Here is a 24,772-nt window from a genome sequence, read left to right as displayed (position 1 = left end):
CACTAGACTTAGTGGTATGATTTTTCTAGTTCATTGTGGGGGGAGAGAAGTGGCGCGCGCGCATGGAAATACTCTTTACATACTTCTTAGGTGTCTCCTGTTTTCTGGAAGTCCTTTGGCCTCGTTGCTACTTCAAGATTGCCTATGAAAAGGTTAACGTAAGCCAAAAGACTCGCACCCCAGACAAAGCATACGTTGATATGTATAGTTTCACCCTATCCAAATCTTTGGAACCCCTGGGGGAAACAACGCGTTAGCAAAAGAGGACCCCTAAACCCACTGCTGTGGGTGCACCTTGTACAGCCATTTGGCAAAAGAGGTATGTACTTGTATGTATTGCAGCCATGTATTGTAAACGAGATCTGCAAAGCCCACATTGAAACAAAAATCAGGCAAGTCACCTCCTAGACGACCAACTGGCAAAGGCTACCAGAAGCATGAGGCTTCCTTCTCTTCCACCCAATGGAGACATAATGCAACATAAAATGGGATTTTCCATTTATTTCTCAAATCTGAAGGAAGGAGGCAAGGGTCAGCCACAAAGTATGTAATGGAAAGTTGGTTCCTTCAAATCCTTGCTACTCTCTTTTACCTCTATGAGGGAGAGAGGGAGGAGTGAATGTAACACTAATAAATGGTGCCACCTGCCGTCTTTACTTGTGTGCTACATGCCCCAGCAACTGCCACCTCCACCCTCGAGTTGTCCCTAATTCTCTCCGCATCATTTTGTGTCTACTAGTGGTTTTCTCACATCGCTTGTGGCCAGGTAAGTTTACAAAGTGTCATTGGTCATTTCCCGTCCAAAGTTAGCCTGGTTTATCCCCTTAGAGACGTTCCCCAAATTACTCTAATTTGAAGCTGAAGCTGTAGAGACAAATCCAAGCTCCTTTCATTGTCTAAAATGATCTAGCTGAAAGACTGAGAACAGTGTAATGAGATATTCTAAGTCTAGAACCTGCATACTTCCAATCTAAGGCCAACCATGTATTTTTAATTCTTCACCATTTAATCCATTTGTCTAGATATCATGCAGCTTTTGAATTGTCAATATGGGAATAGGCTGTAGGCTGTTCCCATGCTTCATGAATTAATTCCTCATAAAATAGTAATCCTAGGTCTAGCGTGAAAAGCGCTATCCCTTTCTCCAAACTAACTGCCAACCCACCCTCCAAACGCAGTTGACCCTTATATAAGTATTTCACCATCCATACACTATTTCACATTTTATTCTGCTTGTATATGTCCTAAACATACATGGCTGTCAGATTCTAAAATTGTGTATGTCTAGGAATAGATGCATACAATTTTGCACTATGCTCATTAGATCAGATTTTAAAATTCACCCTAGGCTTAACATGCAAAAAGGTGAAATTGTAAGATCCTGGAAAACTAACAGGCTGGAGTAAACATTTGCTCATCAGTTCAAATATTTATTGAGCACCTTTACATGCAAGGCACTGTGGGACAGCTGAGATCAATGCTTGCAGTTGGAAACAGGATGGATCTCAAGTGCTTCCAAGACTGCTTTCCTACTTAACAAAATCTCTTCTAACAGCAGTTTGCAATGATAGAAGAATTTAGCAGAGCTTAGATCTGTCTCAAAACACCCAACTCATTCCATGGTTTAGCCTTCTCACCTTCCACATACGCCTCCATCACACTATTACTCAACGCTTATGTTATCCCTGTAGAGCAGTTCAGTCATACTTAATATACTGCAACCATGCCTCAGTTCAGAATTTGTTTATATCAAATTATTCCCTAGTTTTAAAAATGCATTTATTTTTGACTGATCTTTTTTCTCCAAATGGCAGTGAGTCTGTATACCTCAGCTTTAATTTTCTGTATCCAGCCATTCGTGTTCATGTAAAATTTGATTAGAGATAATACAATAACATTAAGATTTGATGTCTTTATAAGGATTTTCTTCAAAATCAATTATGTGCCAGAAATGTATTCAGACTCTTGGTTATCCATCATTCTCTACAAAAGTACCTGAAAATGTGGTGCCTACTCTGTGCATTGTTTTTTAATCTGGACGTGAGGAACAAGGGTTATCACCATTTTTCAGACCCGTCTTCAAAGTGCATTTACCTCTCAATTCACCAGATCCCATTCAATTATCTTAACCAGTATAATTAAAAGAAAAAAACAAAAAAACACACACACTACTCGACACTGCCCCAAATTATGTATGGATTATCTGCCTTTCATCTGTGTTCAAAACATTTCAAACCTGTTACAGAAGGGCCTGTCAGGTATTTCATCCATAGTTCCGGGGAGGGGGAACCCTGAATTTATTATACATTTACCCAAAGTAATTTGCATGAAGTTCATAATACACAGACTTCATCTGTTAGTGATCTTAGTTTGAATGTCTAAAGGACTCCTTTAATAAAACATTTTGTAAATCTTGATACTAGTTAGTTAACATGTACCTTGCTTTAAGAACATTTACTGTCCTTAGCCCCTGAGACTGTGTCCCATTATTCTCTAAGGTAACCGGCATATTACCTTGCACACATTAGTATTATGAGGCTAGCCTTTCTTCACTGTAGAACTTCTTGAGACAATCACCTGCTGTCAATTTGTGTAAAATTTTGAAGTCTCCATGTAAAACATGCTACGATTAGCAAAAATCTCCCCTAGATGGCATGTCAGACACTTTGAAAACAGTAAGGAATTCCTATGATAAAACTACTTCAGTGGCATCTCTCTCTCAAATGACTCAGGGCTGCTGAGCCCAACTCAGCACAAACCTCCCAACACCAAATCCTGCTTTAATTATTATAACTGATTTATTTCAAGTTTATACATTCTGCCTTCCACTCACCAATCTTCTGTTCTTACATTTCTAAAAAAATAGTCATTTTTCAAAAGCAGAAAAGGAAAGATATATATTTAATATATAAAAGAAAAGGCTAAATCTGACATAATTATATTCTTAAAAACATTCCATTTATTTACAGATGTATAAAAAGGCGAATTATTGGTCTACTGAGATCATGCTTCTTATAGTGTTAAGGTGAGAGCTCACTATCCTCCCAATTCCTCAACTCCTCTCACTCAACTACATCTTTCATAATCACACATGTCATTTTCATAGATCAGTTTCTCCTGGGGTAAGGTTAAAAGGAGTTTTTGGAGATTTGAGATTTCTGTCACGACTGCAGGAGTGTTGTGAAGACTGAGCCCTCCAAATTAGCCCTCACAACTTACTAGTTCTAAGAGGTCTTGAAAACACCATTATCTTGGGAGTTTGTAAAGACATCTGCAGCCTTCCTTAAACACCTGGAATCATCTCTCATTTCCATCTTTGTACATCTCTCATGTCAACTATCTTCCCATCAAGAACTGATTATTACCTGTTTATTTTCTCCTAAAAAAGGGAACAGTGTTCAGAAGCAGAATGGTCCTTCTTTTCCTGAGGATTATTCAACTCACTTGCCTTCTCCTTTGGCTGACCCTCAAAAGCCATAACAAGAGCCTTGGGAAGTCAGGAGGAAATGTGAGGACGAGACAAGCAAGTTAATAATGGGAAACTGCTATACCTGGATTAAAGTACTAGGATCTCCAAGGACAATTATTAGCAGGGGAGACAGGTGCTGGACTCCTTGGCTAAGGCATTGAATGAAATCTGCTGGGTAAAGAGGAGTGGGAGGGGTAATGAGAAGCTGAGGGGCACTCATTACCTACTTCAAGCTTCTTCAAAAACCTTTAAAGGAGGGAAGGTTGAATGCTGATAAGCATGTCTAGAAAGGCAAGTAGCACAAAACCAACAAAGAATTTGCTCTCACTGCAATTTGCAGAGGAAATTTTTCCACTCTTTTTCAATCTGCTGATTACCAGAGTTACTAGAAAGGGAACCAACCATGGAAGTACTAATTCACCGGCTAGAACCATTCCAAAGCTGGTCTCACAACCTATGTCTGAAGATATGCTGAGTGGGATTTGGCATAAAGAAGGCAAAGGGGGGTGGGGAGGATGCAGAAGAAATAGCATCACCTAGGCACAGCCCAGGCACTGGAAGCTCTTGTGTTAGTGTTTCACAACACAAGCAAATCCTGTCAATGAAGACAGAACAGGGGTTACATTCCAAAATATAATTATTTAAGAAAGGCAAAATGCAGCAGCTAAATCCCAATCTATACATTTTCAGAATAGTGATTCTTGCCCCCAGGAGTTTCCAAGAGACCCCTCAAGTGCACCATGATTATTTACAAACTAGATAGGAAACGTCATTTCTATACTCAATACAAATCTCATCTTCTAGGCTGAAAACTTCAGCCTTTGAGAAATCTATGAAAACAACTATACAAAAATATAAATATCTTTATCTTTACAGGCTGTCAGTCCTTCACACCCTGACAGCTAATGAGTGAAAAAGCTCTACAGATCATTGAATCCATGGTAGCAGATAATAAAAAATATATCTCGTGATTCAAATACTGCCTCATTTCCCTGGTAAAGAGTGCCTACTGTGACTTTTCTTTTCTTTACATCCTGTGCAGGTAATAGTGAATGAAACCTTCAAGCACCAGGAGGCTGGTTTGATTTGGGAAACATCCAGCCCCACAATTTTTTGTTTTGGCCACTGTCTCTGGTCTGGGCAGGGAATGCTTTTCATTTTAGCTGTCTCTTGAGTGATGTGATTTGTGAAAAGGGGAGAGCTCCCTCTGTGCCTACCTCCAAAATATATATTCCAGGTAGAAATCCCTGGTACTGTGAAATATCTTTCAACACCCAGACAGTAAGGGAGAACTAGTATTTTCCTTAACATCTCAAAATAATCACCTTAGTATTAAAAGTTAAAAGCATTCCTACGTTACCAGAAGGCTTGGATTTATAATTCTGATTGAAAACATAAGGGAATGGAAGCTACTTGGGATATGAAAGAGGAGAAAATTTTGCTGAATGACACAAAGTGTTTCACTTTGGTATTCCATGGTACCCATCCTCTCTCCCACTACTCTTGAAACACCAACTAAAAACTATCTCTTCTGGATCCCTTCGCACAGTGCATCACATTCCTTGGATTTCAGACTTAAACCACTTAAAACAACAGCTATCCACTACAGTTCAGCCCATAGCAACTCCAAAGTCTCAAGCAGCTTTTTCTCTGGGAGGGAAGAACTAGGAACCACTATGGACCTAGAGTCTTGTTATGAATTCCTTGGGTAAGAGGGGCACCTCGTGTTCAGTAATGGATCACATCTTCTTAGAGAGGATGAGGAGACCCAGCACCACAAGTGAGGTAACACATTTTAACATGATCAGAATTTCATAGTAGTAATTTCTAATATCGAGGTCAGCACCCTACCCCCCTTTCTCTACCATTATCCACCGCATCAAAGTCAAGGATCACAGCTCCATGACACAAACAGATGCCTACAGAGAAAGGAGGTTTCCCTCATAGCCTGGCTTCTGCCTGAGGACAAATAAGTTCATTTCCCTGCAGAACTTGGTGAGGCCCCAGAGTTGCCCAATTTGGCCACAACAGGTGCCAGCGTGGGCATCACCTTGCTCTCCCGGCATTCCTGGTCATTCCCTGTTAAGTTCATTTTGTGTCCAACCGATCCAACTTTGGCAGCTACAGGTGCCAAAGAAGGCATCACCTTGAGACTCTGACCATCTGCATCACTAGAAGGATTAGCTACTTTTAAACCTAGAGGTGCCAACTTTGGCATAGGCCTCCACAAAGTATCTGTGCTGCTGTTCTCTAGGCCAGCCTTCATGTGTAGAACAGGAGGCGAGGACACACTTTCAGGCTCTGCAGGGACGCCAGAAGTACTCTTCCCTCCATCACTGGCTTTCCTATGGGAAAGGAGGGAATCCTTTATCTCAGAGTCAATAACAATCTTAAGGACATCTGGCTCAGAGGCTGGTTCAGCAAGTTGTTTTTCATTCTCGGAAAAGTCATCATCTTCCAAGTGCAAGAGGAGAGGACTGACAGAGTCACTCTCCCCTTGTACATCAGGTAACTCTTTCAAACCAGTTCCCAAGTGGCCAACTTGGAAGGTTGTTCGGTTCCCAGGAGGAAGCTTACTGATAAAAGCCCGTCGAGCATCCCCTGTGAACTCCGTATCCATAGAGGTGGGCAGTTCAGCCAGGCTAACAGAGTCATCATTTAGTTGCTGATTAAGAAAGGCAATCTCATTGAGCAATGAAGTCAGTGTCTCATCAGTATCATCCTCATCCTCCATGTTCGTTAGCAGTTCGCTGGGATCCAATGCTGCTTCCTCTATAGCAGATGCTACTTTTCTCAGTTCCATCTCTATACTTGAGTCTTTGAGATCTTTCATCTTCAATTTATGAAATGTAGACTCCTTTGGCTTCAGTTTCTCCCGTCTAGATTCACACTCTTTCCATTTATATTGAATACCTCTCATTTCACTAGAAATCTTTTTGGGTAAGAACTCTTGTGCTTCTTGCATACTGGAAACATCAACTATCTGTGGAAAACCAGAATCTTTATTTGCCAGAAAAACTGGTGTTGGACCCAATGCCATTCTACCATCTCTATGGTTGCTTCTGGAAGAGATTCTACCCGAATCTTCAAAGGAGTTATCTTCATTCCTGATAGTACTTTTCAGGTTGTCAGATGGCTTGCCATCAGGAACTTCACGAGGATATTTGCTGCCACCCATATCTACCAAACCTCCCTCTGTGGCCAATGATGTCACATTAACAATTCTTGGCATCATAAATAAGTCATCATTTTCTGGAGGAGGAAAAAAAATTTGTTTAGATCTACAGTGGTAAGCATCACTCTCATTCATACCCAATGACCAGAGATCTCAGAGAGTTAGTAGTCAAAATTCCCCAGTTTACTTTTTTTTTTTTTAAAGATTTTATTTACTGGGGCGCCTGGGTGGCTCAGTCGGTTAATCGTCTGCCTTCAGCTCAGGTCGTGATCCCAGAGTCCTGGGATCGAGCCCGCATCGGGCTCCCTGCTCCACGGGAGGCCTGCTTCTCCCTCTCCTACTACCCCTGCTTGTGTTCCCTCTCTCGCTGTGTCTCTGTCAAATAAATAAATAAATAAATAATCTTTAAGATTTTATTTATTTATTTTACAAAGAGAGTGAGTACAAGCAGGGGGAACAGCAGGCAGAGGGAGAGGGAGAAACAGGCTCCCTGATGCGATGCGGAGCTTGATACCAGGACCCTGGGGTCACGACCTGAGTCGAAGGCAGATGCTTAAATGACTGAGCCACCCAGGCAGCCCTCACCAGTTTACGTTTGTCAAGAAGATGAAAGGAGTATTAGGTTCAAATTATGAACCTAGACCAACAAGAAAATAGGTAAAACCTAACCAAAGTACTCTAATATTCTTTGTTATTTTAAGTTCTATTTAATTATTTTATAGAAATGTTCCCCAGTTTATTTTTTATCCTGGGGCAAACATGTATCTTGAGTCTGTTCACCCAATTAACTGCTACTCTGAGGGTAAAATGAAGCCCTAGAGGCAGCACTGTAGAAGAAAGGATGACCCCTCCAGAAAGGGTTTAGCAGTATTAGTGCTGGTAAAGATATCCTTTTACCTTAATAGAAATTTAGGTGCCTAGAACCTAAATCATCAAACTGAGACTTCCTTTTCAATTCTACTCCTTTTCCCCAAAAGGGAGTGGTGCTCAAACTAAATCAGGCTGGTAAAGTAGGAGTGCACCATCTCAGATTACAACACAAAATTAATAAATATTTATTAACACCAAAACCTAAAACAATGACTCATCTTCCTTTTACTTTCGTATGTTTACAATGTTTTTCATACCAGAAATAACTAAAAATCACAAAATAGTTCCCAATCCCAGGTTAAAAAAAAAAAAATCAATAGAGCCAAACGTGTTATAAAAAGAGGGTCATCTCTTTCCAAGGAAAATGTAAATAGAAGAGATCTTTATCATTACAGAACACATTCAAAGGCTTTCTCTGTCACAGTGAGATACCAGGGATAACTCTTTTTCACTACCCAGAGAGGACAACACCTACAACAACATACCTGACTGAGCCACAGCACTGGTGGCAACTTGAGGCTTCAGATCTGCTTCCAAGAGAGCAGGAGAAACAGTTACCACTGGTCCTGAGAATAAAGGACCTTTTAAGGTGAGCAACTGCCCTTGAGGAGTCATCACGATGTTGGCAGCGGTGTGTGGAGTGTTAGAGGGGGAGGTATTTTCTGTAAGGAAAATCAGAAATAAGTTAGGGATAAAAGGTTTTCAATTATGCTAGTATAACCTAGGAGTCTGGGAGATAACCCTAAAAAACCACACTCTTGACTTAAAAGGCAAGAAGTAAATTTCAAATTTAGTTAGGGAACCTCAACTTGGAATTTACTTTTTGAACCACCTGTCACTGCCTAACGGGTTACCTGTCCACTGATTCTCCTAAGGGACAGAACTTATGTTGACGAAAACTCAACATGCAACCACTTTTTCAACGGAATAGTTCCAACAGTCTTGATAAAGAATCTAGATGAAGGCATGCACAATTCTATCCCCAGACTGGCTTTTCTTCTTGTACTTCTACAAAGTACAAGTTTCTAGCCCTTAAAGTACAAGTTTCTAGCCCTTAAACTTTGTTTCTCCATCTATGAAATGAGCTAGACTACACGATCATTAAAATCCCTTCTTAGCAAAGTTAAAACTAACTCATATTTTAGTATCCCTCCGTACTTTCTTAGATTTCCTGGTTCATACACTAGGCAACCCAAAAAGTAAAAGAGGATACACTATTCTCTAAGGATAAAAACAAGTAATAATATTAAAGCAACAAGGCCTCACTTCCAAAATCAAGATAGGAGAGAACAATACTTAAAACCAATTTACTTTGTTCCTTAACAGCAATTCACTGATAGGCAATCTGATGAAAATATGGAGTCTGACTCAACAAAATTAAATTTTTTTAAAATTCCAATTTATTTGTCTCAGCAAGACAACTCAACTCATGAGCAAAACTGCAGGGAAATCAAGAGCTTGGGTATAAAGTATGAAAGGATGGCAGCTTTAAAAAAATATTCACTGAAACATTACAATAACATGACTGCTATCAAAACAAAAGTAGGTCTTACATGTTACCATAACTGGTAACTTCTTAAGATTTGCTTGAGTGTGTAAAGCTAGAAACTAAAATCTAATGTACTTAATATTCTTTTCATACAACCCATCTTTAATTCATTTAAATCTAAAATTACGGCCAAGAGAAGACTCACTCCACTGAACTAAACTGATGTTCAACTACATTAAGGAAAGCAAGAAATGTCCCTCCTACCTGTGGCCTGGTCTCTTTTTCTGGAAAGAATCAAAGGTTTCCCCTTCCTGTTATTTATAAACATCTGTCCAAGATCTACAGATGATGCAGAAGATCCTTCCTGCTGTTTGCTAGTTCTGGGAGACACATCAAACTCATCTGATCCCATCTTCTTTTTTCTTTTTTGTGCCTCTAGTGCTTGTTGTTTTGCATAAATATACTCTAGCTTCTTCAGGACCACTTCTTCTGTCTTACCTATAGGTTGATAGGGAATAAATTGTCACTCTTTATATGACCCCACATAATAATGAGAAATAGAGTCAACTGAAATTCAGTTGGTTTAACTATATTCCCCAAAACTATGGAAGGCAAGAGTGATTATAATCCAGAGGAAACGTCCCACCCAATCAAAAGGTAACTGTTAACTCTGGGAACCAAGCCGTAAACTAAGAAGTATCTGAAAAGTCTAAATGAGGATTTCTCCTCACTAAAGATGTTGTATTATACTCTTTTTACCAGAGATCATTCACATATCTCACCTGAAAGAGATGAGACTTTCCGTATCAAAACATTCCGTTTTCGAGTCAGAAGATTTTTCTGTCCTATCAACTTGTCTGCCTGATCTGTTAGTCCCTGAATTTCGCTGAATGCCTAAGAACAAAAAATTAGTATCATGTGAATTGATTTGCTCTTTTCTAAAAACAGGTAAGGCCTATACAATTTCTTCAATGAAAAAATTTTAATCTAATACTTTAGAAAATTTTATATGTCATTTAAAACAATTCTTAATGCTTCAGAAACTATTATTTGTTAAACTGTAGGAGGTGTTCTGGCTTTACTTCTAAGGAACATGATTATTTCCAAAGAGCATCACTGAGTGTTTCACAGGTGTTTCTACTACTACAAGGAGATACAAAACATTTTACTCTGCTTAGATTTTAATAATCAACTTTAAAATCACCTCCTAGTCTAAGTAAAATCTGGTTGAAATAACTATGTTCTAGACAGATATGAATGCTTGTCTTGTACTCCTCCAACTTCTACTTAAAAGCAATTTAAATGAAACTACCTTAGATATTTCAGATTTCCTTTTAAAATGACTGGTAACTGTTAAAAACTATGTTAAAATATCACTTATGTGGGCCACCTGGGTGGCTCAGTTGGCTAAGCGTCTGCCTTCTGCTCAGGTCATGATCCCAGGGTCCTGGGATCAAGTCCCACCTCAGACTCCTTGCTCGGCAGGGAGCCTGCTTCTCCCTCTGCCTGCTGTTCCGCCTGCTTATGCCCTCTCTCTCATACACACAAATAAAATCTTAAAAAAAAAAAATCAGAAACATTAAAATATGTAAGTATATGTAAGTATATCACTTATGTTGTGCTTTTCACTGTGGTAAACTATTCTAGGGGCGCCTGAGTGGCACAGTTAATCATCCAATTCTTGGTTTCAGGTCAGGTTGTGATCTCAGGGTCATGAGATCAAGCCCCGCGTCGGGACTCTGAGTTCAGCGCAGTCTGCTTAAGACTCTCTCTGCCTCAGGGTGCCTGGGTGGCTCAGATGGTTAAGCGTCTGCCTTCGGCTCAGGTCAGGATCCCAGGGTGCTGGGATCGAGTCCCACATCGGGCTCCCTGCTCCATGGGAGCCTGCTACTCCCTCTGCTCTTTTCTCTCTCTCTCTCTCTCTCTCTCTCTCTCCCCCCCACTCTGTCTCTCATGAATAAATAAAATCTTTAAAAAAAAAAAAAAAGACTCTGCCTCTCCCTCTGCCCCTCCCCACTCTAAAATAAATAAATACATCTAAAAAATAAAAAATAAATAAATAAAACGACTGGCAACTGTTAAAAGTATGTTAAAATATCACTTATGTTGTGCTTTTCACTGTGGTAAATTATCCTAAGTGCTATGGAGAACACCAACATAAACAGATTGTGGTAAATAGAGCTAACCACAGTTTCTGACTTAATCTGAAGTGAAGATAGCTTGGCTGGTTAAGAATTTGACTTTAAATGACAAACTACTCTGACTCAACATGAGGGCTTTTCCCTTTAAGAGATTTGTTGGGTGTTCACTAGTCCACATTCAGATGTTAAGTATAAGCTCTACTTCAATCTCCCTCTTAGGGTAATGATTCTCTTTCTCATAGTATCTCTAGAAGATTCTCTTAGTCAAAATCTTATTTGTGGGTCACTTACAGAGAACACTTACCCTAGTGAGAATAAGACTTTTGGAAACCTTGGAAGAATGCAGCAATCCCAATGTGATCTTCAATTTCTCAAAGAGATCCCTCATTTCACCACGCCGACGACGCTCATTGGCAGTGTGTGTCCGGCGATAATAAGCAAAAGCTTCTGCTTCTTTTTGTAGTTTTTCACTCCAGTAATCAGGCTTCAGTTTCAGAGGAATTGGTGGAGCCTATCCAAACAAAAGATTGCCACCTAATTATCTTTCATTTGTACCTGCCTTCTACCTCCATCCCAAATGGCACTGTTCCATACCAGATAGCTACCGTTTTCTGTCTGGACTATTTTAACAACCTCTTGATATTGGTCATCTTACTTTCAGTCCATCCTTCCTCCAAATCTAGTAACCAACAGCGTAAATCACTTCCCACCTCAAATTTCAGTGGTTCTCAAATGAGGAAGAATTTGAAGAGGGAAATCTAACAAAAGGTTATCCATATAATTTATTATTAAAACTTGTTTTCATGACACAAATCACATGAAAAATTTCAACAAAATCTTAATTGATGGAAAACAGGTTTAAAAATTTTTTTAACTGCTTTAAGACCTTTTACAGTTGGTAAGGATCAACTGCCTCTCTCTTCCTAAATCACCATTCTCTCCAACCATTCCAAAGTGCTAGAAGTTTCCAAAACGCCCTATGCAATCTCACGCCACCCTGCCATTATGAACTGTTGCCTAAACCTATCCCTCCCATCCTATCCTCCAAAAGTTAACATTTAAAAAGTCAAACTTTGCATTTTTCCAGAAAAGCCTTTCTTGACCCTCAGTATGCCTTAGGCTTCTTTCTGTTACTCTTTCACTTTTAAAAATTACTTACTAAAAAAAAAAAAAAAAAAAAATAGTAATAATAGATGCACATAGGGTTTTAAATATAAATATTTGAAGAGCTTATAATGAAAACCAACTGTGCCCTACATTTGTACCTGGATCCTTAAAAACAACCACTTCCTGATTCTTTTAGAGGCTTCTTCTGGTTCTTGAATCTATATTCTAAGTAAAAAACAGTAATATAACCTTATTCTTTTCCATTTTCAATGCTATCTGCTTCCTGCTATGCAGAAGACTTAGCTCACACCACTCTAACATCTCACATTCTTCCTAATATAGACATGTCATTAATTTTAATTCTTATATTGATCCCTTTGCAACTTGGATATAATTCTGTATCAATTTCTCATTTCATCAACACAGTATCTTTGTAAAATGAGGATGTCAGCACTCGTATCCTTCATTTCTTCTTCCCTCTTTCACCTCCCAATTTGTCATTTGTACTTACACATTTTTCAAGACTGCAAGTCTTCCATACTTTATTCACAGATTATGAAAACTTGAAAAACATCATTAACAGTGGCTACCTTAAATCAAGACAATGTGAATACTACTCATACAAAGTGAGTCATAATTATATTCCCTGTCTTCTACAGTTTCTTGGTTTTTGTTTTTCCCCCTCTAATGTCTGTTTTTTTTTTTGACACTGTTGGCCTTTATCATAAACCAGATAGCACCCCAAAACTCTTATATAAAATCATTCTTTCTAAAGTCAAACTCATTGTGCATTAATATAGTATAAGAAAATAAAAGATACAAGATAGAAAATTAATATCAAGTTTAATTATAGTAAGACACTACAAATGATTTGCATGTAATAATTAGGGTACAAAACAGTGGCTTGTGTATATAAGCTATTATGAAAAGTCTTACATCTGAAAAATATTTTAGAATGAATGAAAAAATATAAGTGATAGATGCAAAATGATTACAATCATGTAAATATGTACCACCCAAAACCAGACCAAACCCAAACTAATCACCCAGTCGTTTTTGAAAAGGCTTGAATACCACTCTCCACCTCAACCCCATCTCCATCACTGTTTTTATCACTTAAATTAAAAAGAGTAACAAGTGGAAAATGGCTTCAACAACCAAACTCTCTTCCATGCTTAGCCTAAGGATAAGGGTAAAAAAACCCTTGCTTAATTATGGTGCCACAACATCATATATTTAAATACATCAAGAAAATCAAAGAGAGCTCATAATTTAATGGCTTCTTGAATTGCTAGCCAACATTCAGATAATAATTAATTTTTTAGGTCACTGAAAATCATGAGCCTAGACAAGAAAGAATGCCAGCCTTTTTTCACATCACACAATTAGAATACAGGATTAGCTTTCAAATAAGCACATCTATTTTCATCAACTCCGTACCCATTTTAATTCTTCTAAAATAGTCTATTTAGCAGTAGAGAGTTAAGAGGGGGAAAAAAGCATTTTAAGAGTATAACTTCATTAAGAAAAAAAGCTAATTATATTAACTCACTGGCAAAAATAGCCTGTATTAGTCATCGCTAATACAACAAATGTTATTTTAAACCCTAATGATAAATGTTATCAATTTAATTAAATGAGTAATTGTCATTAAATATATTGTAAATACCTTTCGACTCCTTTCAGCAGCTTTTTCATCTGCAGAGATATGGGTACGGCACCTAGGTAAAGACAATATTTTCCAATGTCTTACTGAAATTCAATAACCCAAGACCTATTTCACAGCTACACTAAACAAAACCATCCCAAACTGTTTAAAAGTATAACCAGCTTCTTTTTGCCAAGGTCTGATATGGAGCAATATGATTTATTTCAACAGTATGCTTTTTTCACTAAGTATTCAAATAGTCCCTAAAACTGCAAATTACTTTTTCAATCATGAAATATTTCATATATCCAAAACTGTTTAAACAAAATATATAATGAACATCTGGATGCCTACCATGTAGCTCGAGAAATAAACCATCTCAAATATACAGGAAATCTTTTTTTTTCCATTTCAAATTTTAATTTAAATTCTACTTAGTTAACACACAGTGCAATATTGGTTTCAGGAGTAAATTCAGTGATTCATCACTTACATATAACACCCAGTGCTCATCATATCAAATGCCCTCCTTAATACCTATCACCCATCTAGCCTCCCTCCATCACCCCTCACCTCTCTCCCTCATCACCACCATCACCAACCCCTCCCCCCTCAACCGGGCTCAGTATGTTCTCTAAGAGTCTCATGTTTCCCCTCTCTTTCCTTCCCTCCCATGTTCATCTGTTTTGTTTCTTAAATCCCACATATGAGTGGAATCATATGGTATTTGTCTTTCTCTGACTGACTGACTTCACTTAGCATAATACACTCTAGCTCCATCCATGTGGTTTTAAATGGCAACATTTCATTCTTTTTGATGGCTGAGGAATATTCCATTGTATGTGGAATACCACCACACACCACATCTTCTTTATCCATTCATCAAAAAATACAAATCTATGTGCAGCCCACCCAATCACATTTCCTTCCTCTCTTCCTTCTCATAGGTGAACACTCTCAAAATGAGGGTTTTCTTTTTTTTTTTTTAAGATTTATTTATTTGGGGCGGGGGGGGAGAGAGCATGCATGAGCGGAGGGGAGGGGCAGAGGGAGAGAGACAATCTCAAACAGCCTCACTGCTGAGCGCAGAGCCCGATATGGGGCTCGTTCTCACGACCCTGAGATCATGACCTGAGCCAAAATCAAGAGTTGGAGGCTTAACCAACTGAGCCACCTTGGGTGCCCCCAAAATGAGTTTTTACCATGCATATCTTTGCAGTTTTACTAGGAATGTATGCATCCCTAAATAGAAAATATTATGTAGCACTTTAAACATTATATATGTGTGTTGACACTGTTGTGTGTGTGTGTGTGTGTGTGTGTATATATATATATATATATTAAAGATTTTATTTATTTGACAAAGAGAGACACAGCGAGAGAGGGAATGCAAGCAGGGGGAGTGGAAGAGGGAGAAGCAGGCTTCCTGCGGAGCAGGGAGCCCGATGCAGGGCCCGATCCCAGGACCCTGGGATCATGACCAGAGCCGAAGGCAGATGCTTAACAACTGAGCCACCCAGGTGCCCCTAAACATTATTTTTTTTTAAGATTTTATTTCATTTATTTGAGAGAGAGAGACACAGTGAGAGAGGAAACACAAGGAGGGGGAGTGGGAGAAGGAGAAGCAGGCTTCCAGCTGAGCAGGTAACCTGATGCGGGGCTTGATCCCAGGACCCTGGGATCATGACCTGAGCCAAAGGCAGACAGATGCTTAACGACTGAGCCACCCAGGCACCCCTACCCCTAATATTATTATAGTGTATCTTTCTTCATCTGATTTCCCTCAACATTGTATTTGAGATATCGATAGACACAGTTCTAGTTCAATCGTTATAACTGCTAGTGTTCCGAAGTGTGAAATTTCCAAAATTTATTTTTCAGAATTCTAATAATTGTTTAGGTTGTTTCCAAATTTTCTCAATGGCAAACAATGCTGCAATGTATAGTCCCATACATGGCCCCTCGTATATATGTGTGAACTTTTCCAGGATATATATACCTAGGAGTGGAATTTCTGGGTGGAAGAAAGGTATGGAAATCAACTTCAGTCATATCACACTACTCTCCAAAGCAGTGCTAACAATTTATACTCCCACCTGCGGTATGTTCCCATTGCTCCACAACTAGACACAATAGTCCTATCAGACATCACAACTTTTTTTAAAAAATCACAACTTTTGCCAGTTTTAGGGATGTGAATTAATGAAGTCACTGTGGTTTAATTTGTATATCCCCAAATACTTGTGAGGTTAAACAAATTTGTGTTTACTGGCCATCCATGTTTCCTCTTCTGTGAACTGCATGTGATATATCCATTACATATTTACCTACTCCATCATCTTTTTCTTACTGACTTAAAAGATTTTATTTCCTTGATACTAATCCTTTGTCAAACATGTATGCAAATATTTTCCTTACAGTGTAAGTTTGCCTTTTCAGTTTTCATGATGTAGTAAGAGAAAATTTTTAAATGTTTAACAATCTGTTCCTTTACAATTTGTGCTCTTTGTGTGTTATTCTTGGCCCTTTATTATTCCAGCCCATTAAGATGGTATCTTTCCATTTATTGAATTGATCGTCAATGTCAAACAGTAACATTTTATAAAAATTTTACACAGCTTTTGTTAATAATCCCAAACATGTTTTTTTCTGTTACTATTCTGTTATTATTATAAATGGTAATTTTTGTTTGTTGCTATTGTTTAGAAAAATCAATTTTAGTATAATCAGCATATCCAGCGATACTGCTAACCTTAAGTCTAATTAATTACATTGTTACAAGATTTAAACTCTTTCAACCTTAACCGATAGGCAGCTGAAGTAGCCTCCAAATAGCTCTGGAATGAAGAAAATTATTAGACCTATGTCCCCATCCTGAGACTTTCTCAGCATCATCAGGGATGAAGAATTACTCTTTCTCTACTCACTGCTGTTTTACATGGTGGTTAATGAGGTAACAGGAAAAGCACAAAGTCTGGCACAAAATAAGGACTCCTATCTTACTTCCATCAACCTCTCACACCCCAATCCCTAATCAATACAAGGCTTACTAACACAAAAAATGGAACAAATTTTCCTGACCAAGTCATCATACTCTATTTTCATCTCATCATCTGTGAACACATAAAAATTTCCCAACTGTATCTCAACTGTTTAACCAGTAAAGTAACCAAATTTAGAATTTAATGTCTATTCTTAAAAGATAAAGGAACTAACTTCTATTGAGTAGTCCACTTGTGTCAGTTACCCTAGTCGCAAATTGGGGGTATTTTCCTCATTTCACAGGTAAAAATCTAAGACTCAAAGACTTGCCCGAGGTTAAACAGCTACAAACAAAACTAGTATTTTAATACCCATGTGTCAGGCTCCAAAAGCACAGGTTATTCACATTCACACATGGTCTTCTAGCAATAACCAAGGCAAGTTAATTACCTCTGAATTCCAGCTCCCTCTTCCACTACTAATCAGAAAAAAGCTAGAGGAATAAAGAAACCAGGTCAGTTATCCAGAGTTCCTAAACAGAACACTTAATTTTGTGTATGGTCACAAAACAACAATTACAAAAAACAAAAACTCCAAAGACAAAGTAAGACTTACGGCTGTTTGAAAGTCTGTGTTTGGGCAGCTGTGGTCTTCATGTGGGCAACATTAATTTCCTCAGAGAGCTCTTCCACAGTCTCAATGTCCACCTGTTCCTCATCATCCTCAATGTATTCTACACAGTTATTCTGAAATAAAGCATTCCAACAGTAAATAAAGTATTGGGAAGCAAACACACCTAAACTTTTCAACCAAATGTTCCCTTTATAAAACCAACCAGGGCCAAACATTGATTTTACACCATGAATACTGATGATCCTAAACTTCATCATAAGAAGGAATTAGTTATGAAGACAACACATGGTTAGAGCTAACAACCAAGCACTACATTAAAAATCATAGATACATACTGAACAGACATCACTAGACTGAACAGAGTCCCCAGAGGGCTGTATATGCTTCCGTGTTATTTCTAGCGGACAAAATTCAGGTACAAATAGATTAAAGCTTCATAAATCTTAAGATTAAACAGCAGTAAAGTAAAATTTGGTGAATGGGTAAGGGGGAAAGGAAAAAAATTCAGGTTCTATTTTAAGAGTGCTTCATGGCTAACCCCTTAATGCACACCCACAAAAACAAACTCAAGGCAGATATGAAAATAGAATACAGCCCAGAGTCAGTCTTCTAAGCCTCTTAATCCCACACAAGGAAAGCTTCTGAAGAATTTCAGGTATCAAAAAAAGCCCAAGCTTACTGTACTTGCTTTACTGTACATTAAAAAAAATAGTAATAAAGTTGGGCCGCCTGGGTGGCTCAGTTGGTTGAGTGACCAACTCTTGATTTCAGCTCAGGTCATGATCTCAGAGTTGTGAGATCAAGCCCCACACTGGGCTTCATGCTCAGCGCAGAGTCTGCTTGTCCCTCTCCCTCTGCTCCTCCTCCACTCATGCGTGCACTCTCTTAAAACATACGATCTTTAAAAAAGTCAATCAGTAAGCATTTATTGAGCACCTATCATGGAAACTCATTGTATTATTTTATGTAAACAGCAGAATATACAAATTATGGAATATGTAGATATATTTAAGTCCACCTTTAAAAGTAGTGTTTACTATGCCAGAAACTAAACTGGGAATATGTTATCTGTTTATAATAGTACTATAACTGAGAGGCACAACTTAAAATGAAGCATCCCAATCACCTTATTAATTCTGTTTAAACTTGATGGAAAAATTACTTACCCCCATGACTTATAGGTTCCATAAGGCTGACAGACACTAAATGCAAGCCATCAATTATGGTCCCCAATTTAAACAATGTCTATTTAATTTAAACAATGTAAACAATATATATTAACTCTAGGAAGCTAAATCAACAGAGTCCTGACAGAATCTAAAGAGTCTAAATTATAATGTAGGTAGATGCTTTATGGTATTTAAACCAAAGAATGTCTGCCTACAGCATGGCTTTAACTGCAGGGTTTATAAATAATATCCAATAAACTTCACAACAGAAGATTTAAAGAGGCTACTCACTACTTTCCTTACACTATTCCAGTATAATGCTAATCACATGCACAAAAATATCATACATGTCGGACAGGTACAGAAATACAATGCAGAATTTAGATTTTTAAGAGTTCATTTAATATAATGCCCGTACTTTTAAAAAGGTCACTGTACCTTGTATGTCAGATTCCCTATTAGGAAATCCAAGCAATGTCACCCTTGACTAAGACACTTCAAAGCTTCTGTCAGTTCTACTGACAGCAACAGTTTTCACTGGTTTTAAAGTTGGACTGTCTTTGGTCTGATGCTTACCCAGGCTGACTTACAATGGGAGATTCTGCAAAAAGCAGAAGAAGATCTGCAATCTAACTCTTAAACTCAATGAATTCAGATTCTTCAGCTACCCACAGGTATCTGTCCTCAAAAAGGATGAGGCTACAGACAGAATTATAAGGCAAATGTATATAAAATCATCTAACAGTAGAGCTAGATCCTCATTTTACAAATGAGACAATGAGGTACAGAAATAACCAACATAGGAACATTAGAATATTTAAACATTTTAGAGTTTTAAAATACTAATCTTTCTGTTATATTTTATCTGCATAAGGCAGTTAGGCATTAACAGAGAAGGACCAGGGGCGCCTGGGTGGCTCAGTCATTAAGCATCTGCCTTCGGCTCAGGTCATGATCCCAGGGTCCTGGGATCAAGCCCCGCATCGGGCTCCCTGCTCCGCGTGAAGCCTGCTTCTCCCTCTCCCACTCCCCTTGCTTGTGTTCCCTCTCTCTCACTGTGTCTCTCTCTGTCAAATAAATAAATAAAATCTTTAAAAAAAAAAAAAAAAAAAGACAGAGAAGGACCAGGTTAACACAGAGACTGAATTTCATGGAAGGGAGAACTGCATGACAATCACCAAAGGGCCATATTATCTGCTCCTAGTTAGAGGGACACGGTTTAGATTTGAGGGCACCCTACAGAGAGCTGGCTACAATCTCCTTATGTTTTAATCAAACCCCATTGCCAGGTGTCAGCAAACCACAGCCTGCAACCTGTTTTCGTAAATAAAGTTTTACTGGAACACAGCCACACTCTCACTTACTATTGTTTATGGCTGCTCTCACGCTGTAACAGCAACTGAGCAGTTGCAACAGCAAGCCATCCAGCCTGCAAAGTCTAAAATGTTAACAATCCAGCCCTTTACAAAAAAAGTTTGTCCAACTCCTGCCCTATATCTGTTTCTCACTTAGATAGGGTTACAACCTTAAGTACAAAGTCTACAAAAAAAAAAACGGCTTCAGAAAAACTTTTTGTAAAAATTATAAAGGTCACATTACAAAGGGAGATAACCAAAGTTTAAAACATAAACTCTAGAAACTAATTTTAGGAAATAATTTAAAAGCAACTTAGGGCAGGGTGATAATAAAATATTAAATGGTATTTTCCATTTTTCTCCAAAAAGAGAAACATCTCTCTAAATGTAAACAGTAAGTTCTCCTCTAGTTCTAAGGTCACCCATTCCCTGTTTTTTATATATCTACCAGATAGGCTGTAACCGCTTCACACAGAAAATGTCCAAAAAAACAAAACAAAACAAAACAAAAAAACTGAGAACAAATGGGAGTAGGAGTTTCAGGATTTCTTTCTTAAAACCTAACTTGAAAGGAACTCTCAAGCATCTATCCCCCAAAGGCATGAGCCAGCCTTTCAGTAAGAGCAGGCAAGTCTCAAAGAACAATATAAGCTCAATAAATGTTACCTGACTGACACAGCCTAAAAACTATGAGGTCACTTAATCATGATCTAAACCTAGGCATCCAAATCAATGCATCAGGTCTTAGTGATCTTCTGGAAGATCAGTAGCTACTGTCTCTAATAAATCATTTTAAATTCTTGAGGTTTCAGTCACAACAAAAATGGGCTCACCACCTTTTCTACATCATCAACCTCCTCACTCTGGTAGTCAGAAACAACATCCACAATCTCATCAATAGAATCATCGGTTTTCTCATTCTCATCTTCCTCATCCTCCTCTTCCAAATCCAAAACAGTCAAGTCAGCACTGCTTCGCCCACCCTTCTTTTCTTGCTTTGGTTGTATCTGTTCTCCTGACAGCAGTAAGTGACCTTGAAAATGTCCTTCCCCTCTGCTCCCTTTTGTAGCTCTCCTCGGAACAATGGAGAAGACTGTAGGACTAGAAATCTTACTCCAAGAATCACATTCAGTTTTTAAAACTCTGACATTTTCAGTAGCTCCACTTTTTCCAAGTAGATCAGAGATGCCTTGTTCTTGTTGAAACACATCAGAATTTTCCTGACAGGTCTTTATTTCTTTAATTAACGGCTCATCTGCCTCTTTCTTGCATTCTTGTGAAGTTACAACACATTTCTGGGTCAGAGGGCCCTTCAGGTGTTTTCTCCATCTCTCCCTAATACTGTCCTTCTCCAGAGAGTCTCCACATCCCTTTTCCTTGGCCTCTGGCTGTGGAAGAGATTGCTGCTCCACAACTTTGCTCCCTGATAATTTGAGTTGACTTTCTTCCTTAGAGATGATTGGAAATTCACTTGATTTTTCCTCTGGATTTTCCAATCCTTTCTGCTGTTCCACTTTCACATCACCAAGCTTTTTAAGCTGTATATTACTTATACTTTGGACTGTCACATTGCTGGCTTTTTTGGAAATGGTCTTAACTTCTAGAACAGCCACTTTTTCTTTGGAACTGTTATGATTTCTAATCCCATACTCTTCATCAACATCTTTATAGTCTTCATCTATGTGTGACCCAGTGATATAGGAGTGCTGAGAAGGTTTAATAGTTATAGGACCCTCTTCTGTAAGAGATTCTTCATCTAAATGATCACCCCCACCTCCCACAGAATCATGCAGGATTTCTTCTGAGGCAGTAGCCCCTGAGTTTTGCTTTATTACATTAGCTTCGGAATCTATAGTTTCTCCTTCTGGCTGTAGGGCCTTCTTAGTATCCTGCTCTCTTTTTAAAAAGCTTGTTTCATCTTTCTGGTCTGCACTCTGAGACTCTCTCTTCATCTGAAGAGAAGCAACATGTTGAAGAATGGAACTGGGAACAGGCTTTTGTCCAGGGAGCTGCAACAAAGCAAAACTACCAGACTGGAGAGGAATAAGACTGGCTGTACCAACAGGCTGCCCTCCTGAACTATAGGTTATTTTGGTTTCGGAGCCTGTTTTACTTGCAAAGCTTTGTGGTTCAGGAGGGGAAATCCTCAGGGTCAATGTACCAGACTGAGATACAAAACTAGGTCCAGAAGAAAGCAATGATGGTGCCTGAGTGATAACATTCACTGGTGGAGAAGACCCAACAGCTTGAATTACAGGGTTCATAACAGAGAAAGCAGAGGATGAAGCAGAAGATGGTGGAGTCTCTGAAGGTTTGGAAGGAGTGGGTAACCGAATTCCCATCACAGAGCCTGGTAAGAAAAAAAAATTTCCCTTTTAATTATCACTGCCCATATCAAGACTCCCAAGGTACGCTTTTCTTTTTGGACACGTTAACTCTAAGAGACTAAGAAATCCTAGTGTATTAACATGCCATTTGGCCAAATGATTCCACAAAAGAAAAATGCATCAGAAAAATCTCCAATTTTATACCTGGGTTCCGAAACATAACAGGCTGTAAGCTGGGCTGGGTATTAGAACCTCGAAGCTGATGCAAAGGGAGGAGCTGAACAATCTGCCCGTTAGGATGCCTGAATAGATTCATTCCACTTGGGCTCCTAACAGGCTGCAAAACCATCCGATGCCCCTGAAGTTGTGTGTTTGGGACAGGTCTAAGAGTAGGAGAACCCTGCTGCACTGGAATCAGCAACAATCGAGGTCCAGTACGTTTCACTGTGTTAGGAGAGACCTGGGGAGTAGCCACTGGAATCTGAGGGGCATTTTCTGAAAAACAGGAAATGGAAACACAGTTATCAGAATTTCCCTTTAATACATGTAGGAAAAAAATATTATGATATAGGATCTGACCACACTACAAATCATTTCTAATTTGAATTATACAGTTGGTGAAATCCTGTACCTCTATCATACATTACTTAATAGTCCTATGGCTGAGAACAATTTATCTTAAAACCTAATTATCAAGGCATTGTAGGACTTTACATTTAGAATGGTAAAAAAAAGACAGACAGAAAAAAGAAAAGAAAAGAGAAAGAAAGGAAGGAAGGAAGGAAGGAAGGAAGGAAGGAAGGAAGGAAGGAAGGAAGAAAAAAAGAAAAGAAGAAAGCATCAATTGTCAAGAGGTGCATTTAAAAATAGAGATAATGCCTCTGCCTAATGAAAAACATGGCAGGCCTCTAAATCTGGATTCTCATTAAAGTTAAACATCATTCATGATAAAATTCTCTTCAACCTTATAATTCAGGTTGTTAACGTTTACTAAAATTATGACTTCATTTCACAGGTCATACTCAAGTAAGATAAAGTCCAGGACTAAAAATCATGAGGCATAAAAAACTCCTTGGCTTTTAAAATTCACTGACAAATAACCAAAGCATTAAGATCTGTGGAAATTATTTTTCAGAAGGAAAAAAAATACATACCCCCAAAAAATGGAATGAAATTAAGAGACATCAAAGAAGCAGGGAAATAAAGCCTGGTTAGGAAGAGGCAAAAGATAGTTTTAAAACAAACAGAAAAAGCAAAAATTTAATGCAGAAGATGTGAATTTAAAAAAATTTCAAACCATTAATAGTACCTAAAGACCCATTTTAATGTTTGGAAGAGATAATTAGAAATACTGAAGACATAGAAAAAAACAGTGTGAATAATCTACAGATAGATTTTTGGTCATGGGGATAAAAAGGTAGGAATAACGATAATAGTATGCAGAAATGAAACAAATCTAACATTACCATTCAAATTAATGAACTTACTTAACATTATTAATAAATATTTTTGTTAGTTTGTCGCTAAGAGAAAAATCAACAAACCAAACAAATCAGTTTAACATGGAGACTATTAGATAAGCATTCTACCCACAAAACAAACCAAACTTCTAAAAAGAAATTATGCTCCTAATATTTACATGACAAGTTATATGTAAGATCCAGAACTACTCTTGAAAATGAAATAAAATGCAAAAACCAAACTGCTCACAGGGGGGTAAAAAATGTGCAATTTAAATAAAAAACATCTTACATAATTTAAGAAACACATTAAAGCATTCTTTTTTTTTTTTTTTTTTAAAGCATTCTTAATTTCCTGAACATTTCTGTTCAAACATTTTAGGGAGTGATTCAAACCCAAAGCACTCTAATCCAGAGAATGAAAGCAGCTTTTAATACACACACTAAATATGTGATTATGTATTCACATACAGGTGAGGGCAAGAAGGGAAAAGAAAAAGAAGGGAAGTTAAATGAGAAAGTCACAGATTAAGTGCCCGAGTTGGGATCCTCTTTATGAACCTAGAACAAAATTACACACACTTAGAAGTTATCAGAGTTAGCTCCATTTAAAATAGAGCAGTTAAGAAAATCTGTTAACATTATTATTTCCTCAAGTAGTATTAACAGAAAATATTTTTAGATGGTATATGGATATAGAGAATCACCGTATCACATTGTCAGAAAGTAATTTCTTTTTCAAAAAATCTTCCAATTATATACAAAAGAAAATACCAGTCTTTGATATTACATCAGCATTTTCTTGGTTTCTTCATTAACAGAGTGCAAGCCACATGTTAACATATGGTAGCTACCTAGAATATATTTCTTTTTATTATTCTTTCCAGTGTATGAACCACTGTTATGGCAAGTAATGTTGGTTTCCAATTACAGTAAAATTGCTTTTA

The 24,772-nt window shown here is 38.0% G+C and overlaps 1 protein-coding gene across 20 annotated transcripts in view; it reads right to left on the bottom strand.

Annotated features, from left to right (window-relative positions):
- Nucleotides 1–486: 486 nt before the first annotated feature.
- The window catches only part of MGA (MAX dimerization protein MGA), a 162,626-nt gene continuing 138,340 nt past the window's right edge, over nt 487–24,772 (bottom strand). For 11 of the 20 annotated variants that reach the window (XM_073876839.1, XM_073876837.1, XM_073876835.1 and 8 more), the window contains 9 exons: nt 22,570–22,860; nt 20,872–22,388; nt 17,497–17,627; nt 13,921–13,972; nt 11,449–11,655; nt 9,786–9,897; nt 9,268–9,501; nt 8,000–8,176; nt 487–6,721 (listed from right to left, as the gene is read on the bottom strand). In XM_073876839.1, the coding sequence (XP_073732940.1) occupies nt 5,445–6,721; nt 8,000–8,176; nt 9,268–9,501; nt 9,786–9,897; nt 11,449–11,655; nt 13,921–13,972; nt 17,497–17,627; nt 20,872–22,388; nt 22,570–22,860 (3,998 nt within the window). In that variant the 3' untranslated portion in view covers nt 487–5,444. Of the gene's footprint in view, nt 6,722–7,999; nt 8,177–9,267; nt 9,502–9,785; nt 9,898–11,448; nt 11,656–13,920; nt 13,973–17,496; nt 17,628–20,871; nt 22,389–22,569; nt 22,861–24,772 lie in introns of those variants that run through there. The other 9 variants (XM_025883581.2, XM_025883585.2, XM_025883592.2 and 6 more) reach the window with 4 other exon arrangements.

The sequence above is a fragment of the Callorhinus ursinus genome, unplaced genomic scaffold (assembly GCF_003265705.2).
Source record: "Callorhinus ursinus isolate GAN/ISIS: 27379988/994484 unplaced genomic scaffold, GSC_fseal_2.0 scaffold25, whole genome shotgun sequence".
NCBI classification, from domain to species: domain Eukaryota; kingdom Metazoa; phylum Chordata; class Mammalia; order Carnivora; family Otariidae; genus Callorhinus; species Callorhinus ursinus.
The sequence above is the reverse complement of the archived record's forward strand: the minus strand, read 5'-3'. Positions and strand labels throughout refer to the sequence as shown.